The sequence below is a fragment of the Choloepus didactylus genome, chromosome 22 (genome assembly GCF_015220235.1).
Source record: "Choloepus didactylus isolate mChoDid1 chromosome 22, mChoDid1.pri, whole genome shotgun sequence".
NCBI classification, from domain to species: Eukaryota; Metazoa; Chordata; class Mammalia; order Pilosa; family Megalonychidae; genus Choloepus; species Choloepus didactylus.
In genome coordinates this window covers 42155871-42175817 of record NC_051328.1, presented here as the reverse complement: position 1 = coordinate 42175817, position 19947 = coordinate 42155871, and the positions used below count along the sequence as shown (strand labels likewise).

Genomic DNA, 19947 nt, shown 5'->3' with positions numbered 1-19947 from the left:
CATCATCATCGTCATCATCTGAAAACTCTAAATCTGCCTTGTCCAGAGTTTGTTCTTGGGGACAGCTGTTCTGTACACTATGTGCTTAGGAAGCTTGGGCAAGGCCTCTCTGAGAAGCTGACCCTGAATAAAGACCTGGGGGCGGTGAGGAAGCCCTGAGACCACTGGGACAGGGCAGTGCAGGCAGGTGGGGAGGCCCCGAGGTGCGAGGAACAGCGCTGGGGCTGAGTTCACTGGGGCTGGAGAGGGGGAGGCTGGGACCACGGCCAGGGCACAGGTGTGTGTGCTTCCAGCAGGCACAGATCACACGGAGTCCCCGGGCAGAGCTGCAGCAGGACCTGGCTCACCTGGGGGGTGGGGGCCATGCCTCCGGGTCGAGAGTGGGCTGCGGTGGCAGGTGGGATAGAGGGGTCACGCGGCTGCCGCTGGGGGACCCAGTGAGCGTTGGCCGGGCCCGAGCCCGAGCGGAGACCTGGATGTCCTGGCGGCTGTCGGGCCCTGGGCCATGGCAGGGAAGAGCCAAGGGGGCTGCTGGGTGCTGGGTGCTGGGTGCTGGGTGCGGGGTGGGAGGGACCGAGGGAGAGCTGGGTTGATTCGGCTCCTGCCCTGCATGGGCCACCTGCCCAACGGGCCTGCCCTGGAACCTTCCTCAGGGGACCGCTCAGCACATGACAGTGACAGGCGCTGGCTCGGGGCTGCTGTGTCTGGCTTGCCTGTCCCTGCCAACCCTACGGTGGGAACCCAGGTGGCAGGGAGAAGGGGAGGTGCTGTGGGGCCGGCCACGGGCAAACCGAGCTGGTAGACGTGTCCTGGGCATCCAGGATGCCAGTGAGGAGTGAGCGCCAGTTGCTGTCCTCTCGCCCAGGTGCCAGCCCCCCGCTGCCCTCCAGGGTGCAGGGACGGGACTGGGGGCCACCTGAAGCCAGGGCTGCTGGCCTCATCACCACGGGCTTCACTCTTCTCTGTCCCCAAGATTCCAGAGTTCCAGTGGAACACTGTCTCCTTGCGTGGAAGCGGGGAGCCAGGCCGGTGGGAGCCCGTCTTCTTCTAGATGAGTTTTCGGTGATTGGTGCCGTGCGGCGGGTGGAGGTGTGTGTGCCAGGCAGTGAGAGAGCAGCTGGTAACCGGCAGAGACCCCCTCAGAGCCTGGGTGTCCTGCTTGGGCCAGGCCTGTTTTACACGGCTCAGATGACAGCAAGGAGGATGGTGACGGTGATTCCCTGTCCCCCAGCAGATCGCAGGGCCAAAGTGAGGGAGACGCCGAGGTCAGCCGGGCGGCCGGAGGAGAGGCCTGGAGGATGCCTGGTCGGAGAGACGCGGAGAGTGGGGGGCCCTGACGCCGCGCATGGCTCCAGGAGGACGGGGTAAGGTCACGGCAGCAGAGCTGTGCAGACGGACGCTGCGGGGGGCAGTCGTGGGTGGGGGGCGGCGACAGGGCAGGGGGCTCCTCACTCAGGATGACAAAGTCAGATCCCGTGTCCTGGGGGCAGTTGCATGAAGTTGGGTTAAAGTGACGGGTCCGGACCCCTCCGCTGGCTGCCCAGCTGGGGAGGGGGCTGCTCCACCCCGCGGAAACCCCAAAGGTGCCCAGTGGAGGGACGAGAGATTTTTTAAGTTATATTTCTTATATTTTATTTTAAAATTATGTCTCCTTTGCCTCTGGAGTTTGGATTTATGCAATTCTTTTTCTATGCCTGTCATGGGTCAGTTAGGCCAGGCTACGCTGAAATAATAAGCTGACCTCGAAACGAAACGCAAGCTTTTTGGTTCTTTTCTGGATTGCTCATGGTACATGGTTTGGGAATAAAGATTTTCAAAGAACACAGAAGCTGTGGCCGTGGGATGTGGGCGACCCCACCGCGGGGCAGCGTGCGGACGGCTGGGGTCACCTTCCCAGGGGGTTCTTTGGTGCAGGTGGCGTCTACGCTGGCACTGTGGTAGCTCCGCTGTGGCCGTGCCCTGGAGGACGCGTCTCACGTCTGCCTTGTTGCCCCCTGCAGGCAGCCCAGCGCGGCTCCTACAGGGCGTCAGGACCCCACTTGAAGGGAAGCCAGCGCCTTTTCTTTCTTTTTGAAAATGACTTTATTGAGATATAATCTGCACGCCACACAACTCACCCAACCCAGGCGCACAACGCAGTGGTTTATGGTATATTTGCAGGCGTGTGCGCCATCACCCGGTACTTTTAGAACATTTTCATCTCTTCAGAAAGCAAGCTGTGCTCTGTGCCCTTCACCCGCCTCTCTCCATCCCACCTCCCGCCCTCGCAGCCCAAAGCGATGCTGATCTGCTCTTGTCCCTGGAGATTCCCCGCTCTGGACACTGCGCCTGGATGGCCTCAGGCGGCACGTGGACCTCTGTGGCCTCCTCCCCTGAGCGCCTTTCTTCCGTGTTCACCCGCGGGGGCCCCTGGTGCCACAGGGCGCGCTGGGCCTCGCGCGGTGACTCGTCTGCTGACGGGCATCTGGGCGGCTCCATGTTTTGGCGATGGCGAGCGTGTGCTGCAGGTGCCCCTGAAGGCGTTTTCATTTCCTCCTTTTCTTTTGCCCCCGCCCCCCACATGGTAAAATCTTTGAGGAGCCCCAAGGCTGAGAGCGGGGCCTGCAGGGTGGTCTGCACCCTCCATCTCCTGGTGACCTGATGTGGCGTCTCACCGGCACCTTGGACGGGCAGCTGTTGCCCCTCTGTGCCGACTGGTGACCAGTCACCTGCACCCACCAGGGGCTTTAGAAATCCGTTCTGCGGCGCTTGCTCAGCCCCCTGCCACCTCAGCCCACTGCTGCAGCATGTGTGGCAGTGCCCACGGCCCCCTGCAGCCCCCAGCTTTCCCCCAGGTCGTCGCGCTGCGGCGGGCTGAGCCCGTGTGGCCCTGGGCTTTGCCGCCGTCTGCAGGACAGATGGAGGGGGCACGAGGCTTTGCCACCATCCAGCAGCAGGCGTGGCAGCCGGGGCGGCGGGAAGGGGTCTCCTGCAAGCAGACCTGAGACAGGGTTCTGCACGTCGGTTATGGGGAGGTTGTCGGGGGGACTGTGGTGGGGAGGGGGAGTGAGGCAGGGAAGGGAGGGGCTGGCACCAAGTGTGTCATCCACAAGGTCACAGGTGTGGGTGGCGGGGGTTCATCCTGTGGGGTGCCGGGCACACCTTGGTGGTTGTTCTAGTCTGCTAATGCTGCAGAATGCAAAACACCAGAGATGGATAGGCTTTTATAAAATGGGGGTTTATTTGGCTATACAGTTACAGTCTTAAGGCCATAAAGTGTCCAAGGTAACACATCAGTAATCAAGTACCTTCCCTGGAGGATGGCAAATGGTATCCGGAAAACCTCTGTTAGCTGGGAAGGCACATGGCTGGCGTCTGCTCCAAAGTTCTGGTTTCAAAAATGGCTTTCTCCCGGGATGTTCCTCTCTAGCAAGCTTGCTCCTCTTCAAAACGTCACTCACAGCTGCACTCCCTTCAGTCTCTTTGAGTCAGCACGTTTTATATGGCTCCACTGATCAAGGCCCACCCTGAACGGGTGGGGTCACACCTCCATGGGAGTATCCCACCAAAGTCACCACCCACAGCTGGGTGGGGCACATTCCAAGCAAATCTAACCAGCACCAAAACGTCTGTCCCACAAGACCACAATGATAATGGCATTTGGGGGACACAATACATTCAAACCGGCACAGTGGTCCTGCCACACAGCGTTGCTGGGGGCTGCTCCCGGGGGCGGTGACGAGGCGTCAGGCAGCGATGAGCATCGGGGGCGTTGGCATGTGGGATAGAGTGCAGAGGGGACAGGGCAGCTCCCTGCGAGGTCCCCAGGCCCACTGGGCTCTCCTTCCCCATCTGGCCAGGTCTGCGCCACCCTCGGGCCTGGGGGCTCCGGGGGCTCGGGTGTCAGGCATCCCTGCAGGCCCAGCACGTCCTTGTGCAAATTAGTACACTTGATTCGCGTTACCTGCAGCACTCGTGTTCTACAAAGCCTCCACGAACCCCGAATTAGCGAATCTGGACCACAGCTCCTGGGGCCCTGGCTGAGGGTCCTGCAAGCTGCTGGCTGCACGGTTCTCATCACTGGTCAGTCCATCGCCTGGCAACCTTGGCTCTTGCGCTTCTGCCTAAAGACAGCTCAGGTGACACACGCTGTTGTGTGGTTGACACTGAACTCACGGCAGGCAGCCCACAACCCACACCCAGACGCAGCTCAGGACATGCGTTTCCCCGTAGGGCCCAGCCCAGCCTTCGTGTGCTTCGGAACGCCAGGCGGCACTGCAGCACCACGCTCAGGAGCATTTTAAACAGCAAAATCACCAAGAAAAAGCACAGAAATGCTGCAACCACACTAAGCATGCCGTACAAGGGCACATGTCCACGGTGGGAGCTGCAACAAGAAGGCCTCGCAAGTTGCCTTGCTTGGGCAACTCGTATTTGTTGCTATTCTTTGCACGTCTGCAAGTGACTGTGGATGCACAAGTATTGATTTGGGGGTTACAAACAAATTTTAGCAGTAGGCAAATTCCCAAGTATGGAATCTGCGAATGGCTAGGCTCGACTCCAAAGGCGGCCCTCGGGGCAGACACAGCCCCGGGGGTGCAGGCAAACACAGGCCTCACTCGTCTCCCCGTGGCCCTCAGTGGCCCCGGGCCTGAGAGGCCCCTGCAGCCTTGTCTCTGGGACTGAGCAGCTTCCCTAGGCCTGGGGGCCCCCACTCCGGGACTCCCCAACTCCGCCTCTGCTCCTCCTCCCTCTCTGGGGGGACTGGAGCTCGTTTGGGAACACCCTCTACCCGGTGCTGCTGGAAGGAATTCTGCCTCTTCCCGAGCACCCTCGCCCCCATCCCAGCACTCGGGCTGGAGGACGAGCGTGGGGCAGGCTGCTGGCCCTCCCGGGGCCCGGGAAGGGAAGAGGGAAACGGAGGAACCGACCCCAGCACTGGCCCTGGCGGCCATCGGCCTCCCCTGCCCGGCCGTCTCCCCAGCTCTGCTGGGGTCATCGGGCCTGACCGTGCCGGCCGCCCGGGGTGTCGATTCAGTTGTCACCATCTCGCAGGTGAGAACCGAGGCTCAGGAGAGGCGGCGATGGCCACACACAGTGGGTGAGTGGCCAGTGGGGGTTTGTAGCTGGGCCCTCCTGACTTGGGACACCTGGGGCAGGGGCGGGGGGTCGCCATGGGGCTGCGGCCTGCGTTGCTGGAGTGACTTTCGTGCCTATGAACGTCGGGCACGTGGACCCCATGTGCGCCCTGGGCCTCTCAGTGCCCCCGTGCTGCCGGGCGTCGTGGTCGCGGCCTCCCCTTCGCTGTTGCGTTGCGTCTCCGCGGGAATGTGCAGTGGTTTCTCTCTCAGCCTTTCCTGTGGGTGGACTCTCGGGACCTTGCCAATCCGGAGCTCTTTGAGGAACGCTGCCGTGGGTGTTCTTGTCTGTGGCTTTGGAGGCCCCAGGCTCCCGTCCCTCTTGGGCCCACCGGCTGAGGAGCGCTGGGTCTTGGGGTGATCGTGGGGATAGGCTTTGTGGATGCTGCCGGACGGCTGAGGGGTGGCGTCAGTTTACATCTCCGTGAGCGACACGCGAGAGCTGCAGCTGCCACTTCCTGGACAAAGCTGGTACTGCAGGCCCTTAGCTCAGCCCTGCTGGCGTGTGTGCACGTGATGAGTTACTCTGACGTGAAACAGCAGCTGTCCAGTGGAGGGGTGGCACCGGTCAGTGGGGGTGCCAGGAGCCCGAGAGCTGCTCCGAGGCCGGGAGACTCAAGACGACCTGAAGTAAGAGAGAGGCTGGTCGGGCGAGGGCCGTGGAAACTGTCCTCAGCCCTAAAGAAACCAGCAGTGACGGCACTTACACCTGTGACACGCGCTTGCGTGTGGGGCGAGCTCCCCGTGGCTGACCTGCTGGGGGCCCGGGGCGGTCAGTGTGGTGCTGGCTACGTAGCCCACGAGCATTCCTGGCTGGAGGCTCCCCCTGGCTTGGGATCTTCACCGGCGTGACAAGGCGGCCGTGACAAGGCAGCCAGGAGTGCCCCATTGGCTCCAGGCCGAGATGCAGCCCCTCGTCCTCACGTCAGCACGCAGGCTGGTCTGCGCGAACCCTGGGATTCATTGCGAATATTAAAGTCAGCATGCAAAACCTGGAAGGGGGGAAAATCCAACCATTTCCAAGAAATACAAATTGGAGTTGGAGATAAGCTGAAGGAACATATTTAGAGCATTACAAAGCACTTCGCCTTATTAAAATGCAGGGACACAGATCCTGGCTTCACTTCAGCCACTGCCCAAAGCACACAACGTGTGCATGCGTGCACACACCCTTACACATGAGGAGGGAGGGTGGAGAGGGGAGACTAATTCAAACGGCACCCCAGACTCTGGGTGACAGCTATTATGAGTTCCACGGTCATGCTAAAATCCTTTTAAACTCCACGTTACTCAAGAAGTGCACATTTCTATAAAAGTCGCAATTTGAGCCCATGACGGGATGGCCAGATTTAGCAAATGAAACTACAGGATACCCAGTTAAATTTGAATGTCAGATAAACGATGAATAAATTTTAACATTAAGTGTCCCCCAGACATTTATAAAAAGAACTAAAAAAAAAAAAAAAAGAGTTGCTATGGCTAAGAGATTTCAAACAGAGTCAGGAGATCGTTCTGGAGATCACTCGTAGGCAAGTGTCAGCCACTCCCCACAACCGGCGGCGGCAGCAAAGCGGGTGCGGTCGAGTGGACCACAGGTGAGGAGCTCGGTTCACCTGAGGGCGAGTCGGAGCCCCCAGGTATCCAACAACCACAAACAACTTGTCTGGTCTTTTTCTTAAAAAACCGTGGCCTGAAAATGCCACGGCAGGGTGCGATTTGGGCTGCCACCTCAATCTGTGCTCCCGAATTGCAATTCTGAGACCCCAATAAATGCCTTTGTTGTCTTGCAGCTCAGTGGTGCATACTCAAAAAAAAAAAAAAAAAAAAATTACTTGTCCTTTATCTGAAATTCAAGTTTGCCTGGGTGTCCTGTGTCTTACCTGGCAGCCCCACACAGACGCCGGTTCCGACTCTCTCTCTCTCCTTTCTAGGGAATAGAAACCCAGGGCTGGGAGCCCTGCAGACCCACAAGCCCATCCGGCAGAAATGGTGAGTGGGTTTTCTTCAGGGGTCAGGGATGGGGGGCTTGTGAGGAACTGAGGCCCACTCAGCCCAGGCCCACGAAAGGGGCAAGTGATGAGAAGGATTCGGCGTCTCTCACTTCTGCTCCCCCATCCCTGGCTGGCTCAGCCTCCTTCCCCCTGCCCCCCTGCCCCCTGCCTCTGCTCCCTGCCCTGTGCCCCAAACTGGACAACTGGAGCCCAGCCCAGGGACCCCTGACCTCCCAGCCCTGGTGCCTGGTTTGGAGCAGTCGCAGCCAGCGTGGGTCAGCTTCCCAGAAGGCAGCACCTGCTGGGCTCTGTGTGCGCCCGTCGGCTGAGGCGGGCTTGGGGAGCCCCTGCAGGAGGGGCTGTGGAGCAGAGCCTGGGGGTGCCCAGCCTCCAAGGGGGCCGGGTGGGGCAGGTGGAGACTCTGCTGTGAGGACAGAGATTCCTGTAAGGGACCGGCTGGCAGTGGGGGAGGTTGGAGACTGTGCAGGTGATGTGCTTATAAACTAAAAAAGGGAAGCGGGTGTGAGTTACTCTCCGTGTTTTGTTGACACCATCTTCATCATCATGTTATCGGAGCCGCACCTGGCCTTGTTGACCCTCAGGTTTCTGTTGGGTTCTGTGCGCCTGACCTCCCTCCCGCACAGACGCGTCGGGACACGCAAGCGCATCCGTGGCTGCTCCCTGCCAACGCTGAACCTCACCCGGCCACCCCAGGTCCCGCAGGGATTGCACATCTAGGAGCGGACAGAAGCCGCGTCTACATGGAGTTAACTCAAAAAGGCAACGTGTTGTTTCGGATAACCGAAAATGCCCGGGGCAGGCTTCCGGCCGCTGGGCCAGGAGCTCACAGGTGTGGCCGGGGAGCTGTGTCTCTCCGGGGCTCGGCCTTGCTTTCTTTGTGCTGTCCTCGTGCCCCCAGTAGGACCTCTGGGTGCTCTTGAGGTTTACAGGCTATCAGGTTAGCAACCCAGACAGAAACAGGGATTTTCTTTTCCAATCCTGCCAACGCGTTGGCCTGCTTGGGGTCCTGACGCGCTTCTGAGCCCGTCTCTGAGACCAGGTGGGTTGCGAGGGGTGGGTGTGGGCCCCCGAGGGGACGGCCGGGCTGGCGTCACCAGGAGGGGCCTTGGGTGCTGAGCTGGGCAACGAGCTCACCAGCCTGAAGCTATTACTCCAAGAGTTACTCTAAAATGCCAACAATAAGATTACTATGACAGTAATGAAAACTCAGAAACACACTGCTGCGCTTACGCTTTCCAGGCGCCAAGGCCCGTTGTGGCGTCGCTGCTCACAAACTCCGGCCCCATGGGGACGCTGCCCATGGCCACAGTCCTGGCATCACTGTGGGGAGAGCGGGAGAGGGTGGCACGGCGTGGTCCCCCGAGGCTCTGCGGCCCCCAGGGCAAGGTGGTCAGAGGGTTACACGGAGGGGAGTTTCACCAACTGCCCACTTTGGACGATTTCCTCCAGGGTTCCGAGTCGGCTCGGGGGCCTCCGATAAGGCATCTCGCGCCTTGGTTGGCAGCTCTGCCCCCTGAGGCTCTCACCATCTTGGGGCACTCCCTCCTTCCCTGGCGGGCCTGGCACATGTTTACCTGGAGCGTGCTTGAAGCAAGTGGGCTCAGGAATGTGGGGTTCCACACCAGCCCCCCACGGGGAACCCCCAGACTGCAACACACGAGTGCACGTCTGCTTCCGAGGCCTCCTCGCACCCCCTCCACACTGGGATTCAGTGACACGAGTCACTCCCAAGGCGGCTGCCCCACACCCAAAGCCTGGAATGTTCTAAGCCTTTCTCTTCTTTTTTCCTAGGAGGAGCACACTTCAAATCTTCCAGAAAGAGGCCCACTCGGTGAGTAAAGCAAACCCTTAGCTACTTTGCCCACCCACCTCGCCTGGGTGTGCACGGGGTGTGGGGAGAAGCAGCATCTCCTGAGCGGTGCAGACAGGGACGTGCAAGCCCCGAAAATCTTCACACAGAGCCCCCGGTGCTCCCGAGCTCCTGACAGCCCCCCAGGTACTCAGGAGCCTGGGAGGACCGCCCCGTCCACCTGCTCGGGGCTCACGCTCTCCATCAGCTGCAGAGACACTGTAGCCCCCTCCTTCCTCCCTGCAGGTTCGCTGTGAGGATCAAGGGAGACAAGGAGGGCCCTCCACAGGCCCCCAAGCCCCCCATGCAGACACGGCGCAAATACCCACGGCGAGAGCTGCCCTCGGCCCCCAGCCCCAGTACAGTTGGGTGCATCTCCCCGTGTTCAGAGGTGGCACCTGAGACTTGCTTGGGGTCACAGGGCAGTGAGCGGGTGGGCATCCCAGCACCTGGCCTACTGGCCGCCCCCCCGCCCCGAATGGCTGTGGAGGACTTGGGGCGGTCACAGTGGCTTGCCTGTCTCTGAGAAGCGCCCCCGCCGCACCGGGGCCCCCTGCCTCTCCTTGGCTTCCTCTGAGGCTGGTTCCTTGGTCTGGAACGTTCCTTGGATCCCACCCAATGCAGTCTTATGCCCAGTTCTCTTTTTTTCTGTATCTTGCTCAGGTGTGCCTTGTTCCCAGCACCGGTCACCGAAAGCCCACCTGCTGTGAGTGCCAGGCCAAATTCGGGGGCTGCCTGCCCGTGCCCGGGGCTGAGGCAGTGCTGCCTTACTGGGTCCCTCTGTCCCTGAGACCCCGAAAGCAGGTAAGCCACTTAGCCAGGGGTTCTTCACCTGGGGTCCAGGCGAGCTTCAGGGGACCAGGCAACCCCCAGAATTATAAAGATTATATGAATGATATTTAAACATTTCTGGGAGACAACCAGATTTATGAGCCGTACTTGACATGAAATAAAATGCACATATGGGAAGTGAACCATTTGGTAAGTTTTGATGGTATCTGTCCACGGAACCATCACTACAGTCTCTGATTCATTTTGTGTTAATTTTTGTATATGGTGTGAGGTACAGATTGAATTTTTTTTTTTTTTTTTTTTTTTGGCACATAGATATCCAATTGTCCTAGCACCGTTTTTTTTATCTTCATTTTATTGAGATATATTCATATACCACGCAGTCATACAAAACAAATCGTACTTTCGATTGTTCACAGTACCATTACATAGTTGTACATTCATCACCTAAATCAATCCCTGACACCTTCATTAGCACACACACAAAAATAATAAGAATAATAATTAAAGTGAAAAAGAGCAATTGAAGTAAAAAAGAACACTGGGTACCTTTGTTTGTTTGCTTGTTTCCTTCCCCTATTTTTCTACTCATCCATCCATAAACTAGACAAAGTGGAGTGTGGTCCTTGTGGCTTCCCCAATCCCATTGTCACCCCTCATAAGCTACATTTTTATACAATTGTCTTCGAGATTCATGGGTTCTGGGTTGTAGTTTGATAGTTTCAGGTATCCACCACCAGCTACCCCAATTCTTTAGAACCTAAAAAGGGTTGACTAAAGTGTGCGTAAGAGTGCCCACCAGAGTGACCTCTCGGCTCCTTTTGGAATCTCTCTGCTACTGAAGCTTATTTCATTTCCTTTCACATCCCCCTTTTGGTCAAGAAGATGTTCTCCGTCCCACGATGCCAGGTCTACATTCCTCCCCGGGAGTCATATTCCACGTTGCCAGGGAGATTCACTCCCCTGGGTGTCTGATCCCACGTAGGGGGGAGGGCAGTGATTTCACCTTTCAAGTTGGCTTAGCTAGAGAGAGAGGGCCACATCTGAGCAACAAAGAGGCATTCGGGAGGAGGCTCTTAGGCACAATTATAGGGAGGCCTAGCCTCTCCTTTGCAGCAACCGTCTTCCCAAGGGTAAAACCTATGGTAGAGGGCTCAACCCATCAACCCACCAGTCCCCTATGTCTGTGGTCATGTTAGCAACCATGGAGGTGGGTTAGGCGAATACCCCTGCATTCTCCACAGTCTCCTCAAGGGGGCTCTACATATTTTTTTCCTTGTTTTTTTTTTTCTTCCTTTTTTTTTAAACCTTTTTTTCCTTTTTAAATCAACTGTATGGAAAAAAAAAATTAAAAAAAAAAAAAAAAGAAAAAGAAAAACATACAATAAAAGAACATTTCAAAGAGACCATAACAAGGGAATAAGAAAAAGACAACTAACCTAAGATAACTGCTTTACTTCCAACCTGTTCCTACTTTACCCCAAGAAAGTTACCTAATATAGCAACATTTCTGTGAACTTGCTCCTACTATACCCATCAGAAATTAACGGACCATTGTCATTCCTGGGCATTCCCAGAACGTTAAATAGCTTATCTGTTCTTGGATTATTGTACCCCCTTCCTTAATTGCTCTCTATTGCTAGTTCCCCTACATTCTACATTATAGACCATTTGCTTTACATTTTTCAAAGTTCACATTAGTGGTAGCATATAATATTTCTCTTTTTGTGCCTGGCTTATTTCGCTCAGCATTATGTCTTCAAGGTTCATCCATGTTCTCATATGTTTCACGAGATCGTTCCTTCTTACTGCCGCGTAGTATTCCATCATGTGTATATACCACATTTTATTTATCCACTCATCTGTTGAAGGACATTTGGGTTGTTTCCATCTCTTGGCAATTGTGAATAATGCTGCTATGAACATTGGCGTGCAGATACCTGTTCGTGTCACTGCTTTCCGATCTTCCGGGTATATACCGAGAAGTGCAATCGCTGGATCGAATGGTAACTCTATATCTAGTTTTCTAAGGAACTTCCAGACTGACTTCCAGAGTGGCTGAACCATTATACAGTCCCACCAACAATGAATAAGAGTTCCAATTTCTCCACATCCCCTCCAGCATTTGTAGTTTCCTGTTTGTTTAATGGCAGCCACTCTAATAGGTGTTAGATGATATCTCATTGTGGTCTTAATTTGCATCTCTCTAATAGCTAGTGAAGCTGAACATTTTTTCATGTGTTTCTTGGCCATTTGTATTTCCTCTTCAGAGAACTGTCTTTTCATATCTTTTGCCCATTTTATAATTGGGCTGTCTGTACTATTGTCATTGAGTTGTAGAATTTCTTTATATATGCAAGATATCAGTCTTTTGTCAGATACATGGTTTCCAAAAATTTTTTCCCATTGAGTTGGCTGCTTCTTTACCTTTTTGAGAAATTCCTTTGAGGTGCAGAAACTTCTAAGCTTGAGGAGTTCCCATTTATCTATTTTTTCTTTTGTTGCTTGTGCTTTGGGTGTAAAGTCTAGGAAGTGACCGCCTAATACAACGTCTTGAAGATGTTTTCCTACATTATCTTCTAGGAGTTTTATGGTACTTTCTTTTATATTGAGATCTTTCATCCATTTTGAGTTAATTTTTGTGTAGGGTGTGAGGTAGGGGTCCTCTTTCATTCTTTTGGATATGGATATCCAACTCTCCCAGCCCCATTTGTTGAATAGACCATTATGGCTCAGTTCAGTGACTTTGGGGGCCTTATCAAAGATCAGTCGGCCATAGATCTGAGGGTCTATCTCTGAATTCTCAATTCGATTCCATTGATCTATATGTCTATCTTTGTGCCAGTACCATGCTGTTTTGACAACTGTGGCTTTATAATAAGCTTCAAAGTCAGGGAGTGTAAGTCCTCCCACTTCGTTTTTCTTTTTCAGAATGTCTTTAGCAATTCGAGGCATCTTCCCTTTCCAAATAAATTTGATAACTAGCTTTTCCAAGTCTGCAAAGTAGGTTGTTGGAATTTTGATTGGGATTGCATTGAATCTGTAGATGAGTTTGGGTAGAATTGACATCTTAATGACATTTAGCCTCCCTATCCATGAACATGGAATATTTTTCCATCTTTTAAGGTCCCCTTCTATTTCTTTTAGTAGAGTTACGTAGTTTTCTTTGTATAGGTCTTTTACATCTTTGGTTAAGTTTATTCCTAGGTACTTGATTTTTTTAGTTGCTATTGAAAATGGTATCTTTTTCTTGAGTGTCTCTTCAGTTTGTTCATTTCTAGCATATAGAAACATTACTGACTTATGTGCATTAATCTTGTATCCCGCTACTTTGCTAAATTTGTTTATTAGCTCTCGTAACTGTATCGTCGATTTCTCAGGGTTTTCCAGATATAAGATCATATCATCTGCAAACAATAACAGTTTTACTTCTTCTTTTCCAATTTGGGTGCCTTTTATTTCTTTGTCTTGCCGGATTGCCCTGGCTAGCACTTCCAGCACAATGTTGAATAACAGTGGTGACAGCGGGCATCCTTGTCTTGTTCCTGATCTTAGAGGGAAGGCTTTCAGTCTCTCACCATTGAGTACTATGCTGGCTGTGGGTTTTTCATATGTGCTCTTTATCATGTTAAGGAAGTTTCCTTCAATTCCTACCTTTTGAAGTGTTTTTATCAAAAATGGATGTTGGATTTTGTTGAATGCTTTTTCAGTATCTATTGAGATGATCATTTAATTTTTCCCTTTTGAATTTTTAATGTGTTGTAATACATTGATTGATTTTCTTATGTTGAACCATCCTTGTATGCCTGGAATGAACCCCACTTGGTCTTGGTGTATGATTTTTTTAATGTGTCTTTGGATTCGATTTGCAAGTATTTTGTTGAGGATTTTTGCATCTATATTCATTAGGGAGATTGGCCGGTAGTTTTCCTTTTTTTGTAGCATCTTTGCCTGGTTTTGGTATTAGATTGATGTTAGCTTCATAAAATGAGTTAGGTAGTGTTCCATTTTCTTCAATGTTTTGAAAGAGTTTGAGTAAGATTGGTGTCAGTTCTTTCTGGAAAGTTTGGTAGAATTCCCCTGTGAAGCCATCTGGCCCTGGGCATTTATTTGTGGGAAGATTTTTGATGACTGACTGGATCTGTTTGCTTGTGATGGGTTGATTGAGGTCTTCTATTTCTTCTCTGGTCAGTCTAGGTTGTTCATATGTTTCCAGGAAATTGTCCATTTCCTCTACATTATCCAGTTTGTTGGCATACAGTTGTTCATAGTATCCTCTTATAATTTTTTAAATTTCTTCAGGATCTGCAGTTATGTCACCTTTTTCATTCATTATTTTGTTTATATGGGTCTTCTCTCTTTTTGATTTTTTCAGTCTAGCTAGGGGCTTGTCAATCTTGTTGATCTTCTCAAAGAACCAACTTTTGGTGATATTTATCCTCTCTATTGTTTTTTTGTTCTCTATGTCATTTATTTCTGCTTTAATCCTTGTTATTTCTTTTCTTCTACTTGGTTTAGGATTGGTTTGCTGTTCATTTTCTAGCTTCTTCAGTTGATCCATTAGTTCTTTGATTTTGGCTCTTTCTTCCTTTTTAATATATGTGTTTAGTGCTATAAATTTCCCCCTCAGCACTGCTTTTGCTGCATCCCATAGGTTTTGGTATGTTGTGTTCCCATTTTCATTCGTCTCTATATATTTAGCAATTTCTCTTGCTATTTCTTCTTCTTTTTTTTTTTTTTTTTTTTTTTTTTTAATCATCATTTTATTGAGATATATTCACATACCACGCAGTCATACAAAACAAATTGTAGTTTCGATTGTTTACAGTACCATTACATAGTTGTACATTCATCACCTAAATCAATCCCTGACACCTTCATTAGCACACACACAAAAATAACAAGAATAATAATTAGAGTGAAAAAGAGCAATTGAAGTAAAAAAGAACACTGGGTACCTTTGTCTGTTTGTTTCCTTCCCCTACTTTTCTACACATCCATCCATAAACTAGACAAAGTGGTGTTTGGTCCTTATGGCTTTCCCAATCCCATTGTCACCCCTCATAAGCTACATTTTTATACAACTGTCTTCGAGATTCATGGGTTCTGGGTTGTAGTTTGATAGTTTCAGGTATCCACCACCAGCTACCCCAATTCTTTAGAACCTAAAAAGGGTTGTCTAAAGTGTGCATAAGAGTGCCCACCAGAGTGACCTCTCGGCTCCTTTTGGAATCTCTCTGCCACTGAAGCTTATTTCATTTCCTTTCACATCCCCCTTTTGGTCAAGAAGATGTTCTCCGTCCCACGGTGCCAGGTCTACATTCCTCCCTGGGAGTCATATTCCACGTTGCCAGGGAGATTCACTTCCCTGGGTGTCTGATCCCACGTAGGGGGGAGGGCAGTGATTTCACCTTTCAAGTTGGCTTAGCCAGAGAGAGAGGGCCACATCTGAGCAACAAAGAGGCATTCAGGAGGAGACTCTTAGGCACAAATACAGGGAGGCCTAGCCTCTCCTTTGCAGCAACCGTCTTCCCAAGGGTAAAACTTATGGTAGAGGGCTCAACCCATCAAACCACCAGTCCCCCATGTCTGTGGTCATGTTAGCAACCATGGAGGTGGGGTAGGCGAATACCCCTGCATTCTCCACAGGCTCCTCAAGGGGGCACTACATCTTTTTTTTTTTTTTTTTTTTTTTCCCCTTGTTTGTCTTTTTTTTTTTTTTTTTTTTTTTTTTTTAACTTTCCCTTCTTTTTTCAAATCACCTGTATGAAAAAAAAAGTTAAAAAGAAAACAAACATACAATAAAAGAGCATTTCAAAGAGACCATAGCAAGGGAGTAAGAAAAAGACAACTAACCTAAGATAACTGCTTAACTTCCAACATGTTCCTACTTTACCCCAAGAAAGTTACATAATATAGCAACATTTCAGTGAACTTGTTCCTACTACAACCATCAGAAATTAACAGACAATAGTCATTTCTGGGCATCCCCAGAACGTTAAATAGCTTATCTGTTCTTCCTGGATTATTGTTCCCCCTTCCTTAATTGCTCTCTACTGCTAGTTCCCCTACATTCTACATTATAAACCATTTGTTTTACATTTTTCAAAGTTCACATTAGTGGTAGCATATAATATTTCTCTTTTTGTGCCTGGCTTATTTCGCTCAGCATTATGTCTTCACGGTTCATCCATGTTGTCATATGTTTCACCAGATCGTTCCTTCTTACTGCCGCGTAGTATTCCATCGTGTGTATATACCACATTTTATTTATCCACTCATCTGTTGAAGGACATTTGGGTTGTTTCCATCTCTTGGCAATTGTGAATAATGCTGCTATGAACATTGGCGTGCAGATATCTGTTCGTGTCACTGCTTTCCGATCTTCCGGGTATATACCGAGGAGTGCAATCGCTGGATCGAATGGTAGCTCTATATCTAGTTTTCTAAGGAACTGCCAGACTGACTTCCAGAGTGGCTGAACCATTATACAGTCCCACCAACAATGAATAAGAGTTCCAATTTCTCCACATCCCCTCCAGCATTTGTAGTTTCCTGTTTGTTTAATGGCAGCCATTCTAACCGGTGTTAGATGGTATCTCATTGTGGTCTTAATTTGCATCTCTCTAATAGCTAGTGAAGCTGAACATTTTTTCATGTGTTTCTTGGTCATTTGTATTTCCTCTTCAGAGAACTGTCTTTTCATATCTTTTGCCCATTTTATAATTGGGCTGTCTGTACTATTGTCATTGAGTTGTAGGATTTCTTTGTATATGCAAGATATCAGTCTTTTGTCAGATACATGGTTTCCAAAAATTTTTTCCCATTGAGTTGGCTGCCTCTTTACCTTTTTGAGAAATTCCTTTGAGGTGCAGAAACTTCTAAGCTTGAGGAGTTCCCATTTATCTATTTTCTCTTTTGTTGCTTGTGCTTTGGGTGTAAAGTCTAGGAAGTGGCCTCCTAATACAAGGTCTTGAAGATGTTTTCCTACATTATCTTCTAGGAGTTTTATGGTACTTTCTTTTATATTGAGATCTTTGGTCCATTTTGAGTTAATTTTTGTGTAGGGGGTGAGGGTAGGGGTCCTCTTTCATTCTTTTGGATATGGATATCCAACTCTCCCAGCCCCATTTGTTGAAAAGACCATTATGGCTCAGTTCGGTGACTTTGGGGGCCTTATCAAAGATCAGTCGGCCATAGATCTGAGGGTCTATCTCTGAATTCTCAATTCGATTCCATTGATCTATATGTCTATCTTTGTGCCAGTACCATGCTGTCTTGGCAACTGTGGCTTTATAATAAGCTTCAAAGTCAGGGAGTGTAAGTCCTCCCACTTCGTTTTTCTTTTTTAGAGTGTCTTTAGCAATTCGAGGCATCTTCCCTTTCCAAATAAATTTGGTAACTAGCTTTTCCAAGTCTGCAAAGTAGGTTGTTGGAATTTTGATTGGGATTGCATTGAATCTGTAGATGAGTTTGGGTAGAATTGACATCTTAATGACATTTAGCCTTCCTATCCATGAACATGGAATATTTTTCCATCTTTTAAGGTCCCCTTCTATTTCTTTTAGTAGAGTTATGTAGTTTTCTTTGTATAGGTCTTTTACCTCTTTGGTTAAGTTGATTCCTAGGTACTTGATTTTTTTAGTTGCTATTGAAAATGGTATCTTTTTCTTGAGTGTCTCTTCAGTTTGTTCATTTCTAGCATATAGAAACATTACTGACTTATGTGCATTAATCTTGTATCCCGCTACTTTGCTAAATTTGTTTATTAGCTCTAGTAGGTGTATCGTTGATTTCTCAGGGTTTTCTAGATATAAGATCATATCATCTGCAAACAATGACAGTTTTACTTCTTCTTTTCCAATTTGGATGCCTTTTATTTCTTTGTCTTGCCGGATTGCCCTGGCTAGCACTTCCAGCACAATGTTGAATAACAGTGGTGACAGCGGGCATCCTTGTCTTGTTCCTGATCTTAGAGGGAGGGCTTTCAGTCTCTCACCATTGAGTACTATGCTGGCTGTGGGTTTTTCATATATGCTCTTTATCATGTTGAGGAAGTTTCCTTCAATTCCTACCTTTTGAAGTGTTTTTATCAAAAAGGGATGTTGGATTTTGTCAAATGCTTTTTCAGCATCTATTGAGATGATCCATTGATTTTTTCCTTTCGAGTTTTTAATGTGTTGTAATACATTGATTGTTTTTCTGATGTTGAACCATCCTTGCATGCCTGGAATGAACCCCACTTGGTCATGGTGTATGATTTTTTTAATGTGTCTTTGGATTCGATTTGCAAGTATTTTGTTGAGGATTTTTGCATCTATATTCATTAGGGAGATTGGCCGGTAGTTTTCCTTTTTTGTAGCATCTTTGCCTGGTTTTGGTATTAGATTGATGTTAGCTTCATAAAATGAGTTAGGTAGTGTTCCATTTTTTTCAATGTTTTGAAAGAGTTTGAGTAAGATTGGTGTCAGTTCTTTCTGGAAAGTTTGGTAGAATTCCCCTGTGAAGCCATCTGGCCCTGGGCATTTATTTGTGGGAAGATTTTTGATGACTGATTGGATCTCTTTGCTTGTGATGGGTTGGTTGAGGTCTTCTATTTCTTCTCTGGTCAGTCTAGGTTGTTCATATGTTTCCAGGAAATTGTCCATTTCTTCTACATTATCCAGTTTGTTGCCATACAGTTGTTCATAATATCCTCTTATAATTTTTTTAATTTCTTCAGGATCTGCAGTTATGTCACCTTTTTCATTCATTATTTTGTTTATATGGGTCTTCTCTCTTTTTGATTTTGTCAGTCTAGCTAGGGGCTTGTCAATCTTGTTGATCTTCTCAAAGAACCAACTTTGGTGATATTTATCCTTTCTATTGTTTTTTTGTTCTCTATGTCATTTATTTCTGCTTTAATCCTTGTTATTTCTTTTCTTGTACTTGGTTTAGGATTGGTTTGCTGTTCATTTTCTAGCTTCTTCAGTTGATCCATTAGTTCTTTGATTTTGGCTCTTTCTTCCTTTTTAATATATGCGTTTAGTGCTATAAATTTCCCCCTTAGCACTGCTTTTGCTGCATCCCATAGGTTTTGGTATGTTGTGTTCTCATTTTCATTCGTCTCTATATATTAGCAATTTCTCTTGCTATTTCTTCTTTAACCCACTGATTGTTTAGGAGTGTGTTGTTTAACCTCCAGGTATTTGTGAATTTTCTAAGTCTCTGATGGTTATTGACTTCTAATTGTATTCCATTGTGGTCAGAGAATGTGCTTTGAATAATTTCAATCTTTTTAAATTTATTGAGGCTTGTTTTATGTCCCAGCATATGATCTATTCTGGAGAAAGTTCCGTGAGCACTAGAAAAGTATGTGTATCCGGGTGATTTGGGATGTAATGTCCTGTAGATGTCTGTTAAATCTAATTCATTTATCAGATTGTTTAGGTTTTCAATTTCCTTATTGGTCTTCTGTCTGGTTGATCTATCTATAGGAGAGAGTGATGTGTTGAAGTCTCCCACAATTATTGTGGAAACATCAATTGCTTCCTTTAGTTTTGCCAATGTTTCTCTCATGTATTTTGTGGCACCTTGATTGGGTGCATAGACATTTACGATTGTTATTTCTTCTTGCTGAATTGCCCCTTTTATTAGTATGTAGTGGCCTTCTTTGTCTCTCAAAACATCCCTGCATTTGAAGTCTATTTTATCTGAGATTAATATTGCTACACCTGCTTTCTTTTGGCTGTAGCTTGCATGAAATATTTTTTTCCATCCTTTCACTTTCAATTTCTTTGTGTCCCTGTGTCTAAGATGAGTCTCTTGTATGCAACATATTGATGGTTCATTTTTTTTGATCCATTCTGCGAATCTATATCTTTTAATTGGGGAGTTTAATCCATTTACATTCAACGTTAAAACCGTGAAGGCATTTCTTGAATCGGCCATCTTATCCTTTGGATTATGTTTGCCATATTTTTCCCTCTCTCTATTAATATCCTTTATTGTACCCATACCGAATCTCTTTAGTACTGAACCTTTCTCCAAGTCTCTCTGTCCTGTCTTTGTTTCTCTGTCTGTAGGGCTCCCTTTAGTATCTCCAGTAGGGCAGGTCTCTTGTTAGCAAATTCTCTCAGCATTTCTTTGTCTGTGAAAAATTTAAGCTCTCCCTCAAATTTGAAGGAGAGCTTTGCTG

At 48.8% G+C, this 19947-nt stretch overlaps 1 protein-coding gene across 1 annotated transcript in view; it reads left to right on the top strand.

Moving 5' to 3' along the window:
* The first annotated feature begins 884 nt into the window (after window positions 1-884).
* Window positions 885-19947, top strand: part of C22H16orf95 (chromosome 22 C16orf95 homolog) — a 34286-nt gene continuing 15223 nt past the window's right edge. Inside the window, exons 1-4 of the mRNA XM_037816289.1 lie at window positions 885-1364; window positions 7049-7106; window positions 8921-8960; window positions 9642-9782. Coding sequence (XP_037672217.1) covers window positions 1346-1364; window positions 7049-7106; window positions 8921-8960; window positions 9642-9782 — 258 coding nt within the window. The 5' untranslated portion in view covers window positions 885-1345. The remainder of the gene's footprint in view (window positions 1365-7048; window positions 7107-8920; window positions 8961-9641; window positions 9783-19947) is intronic.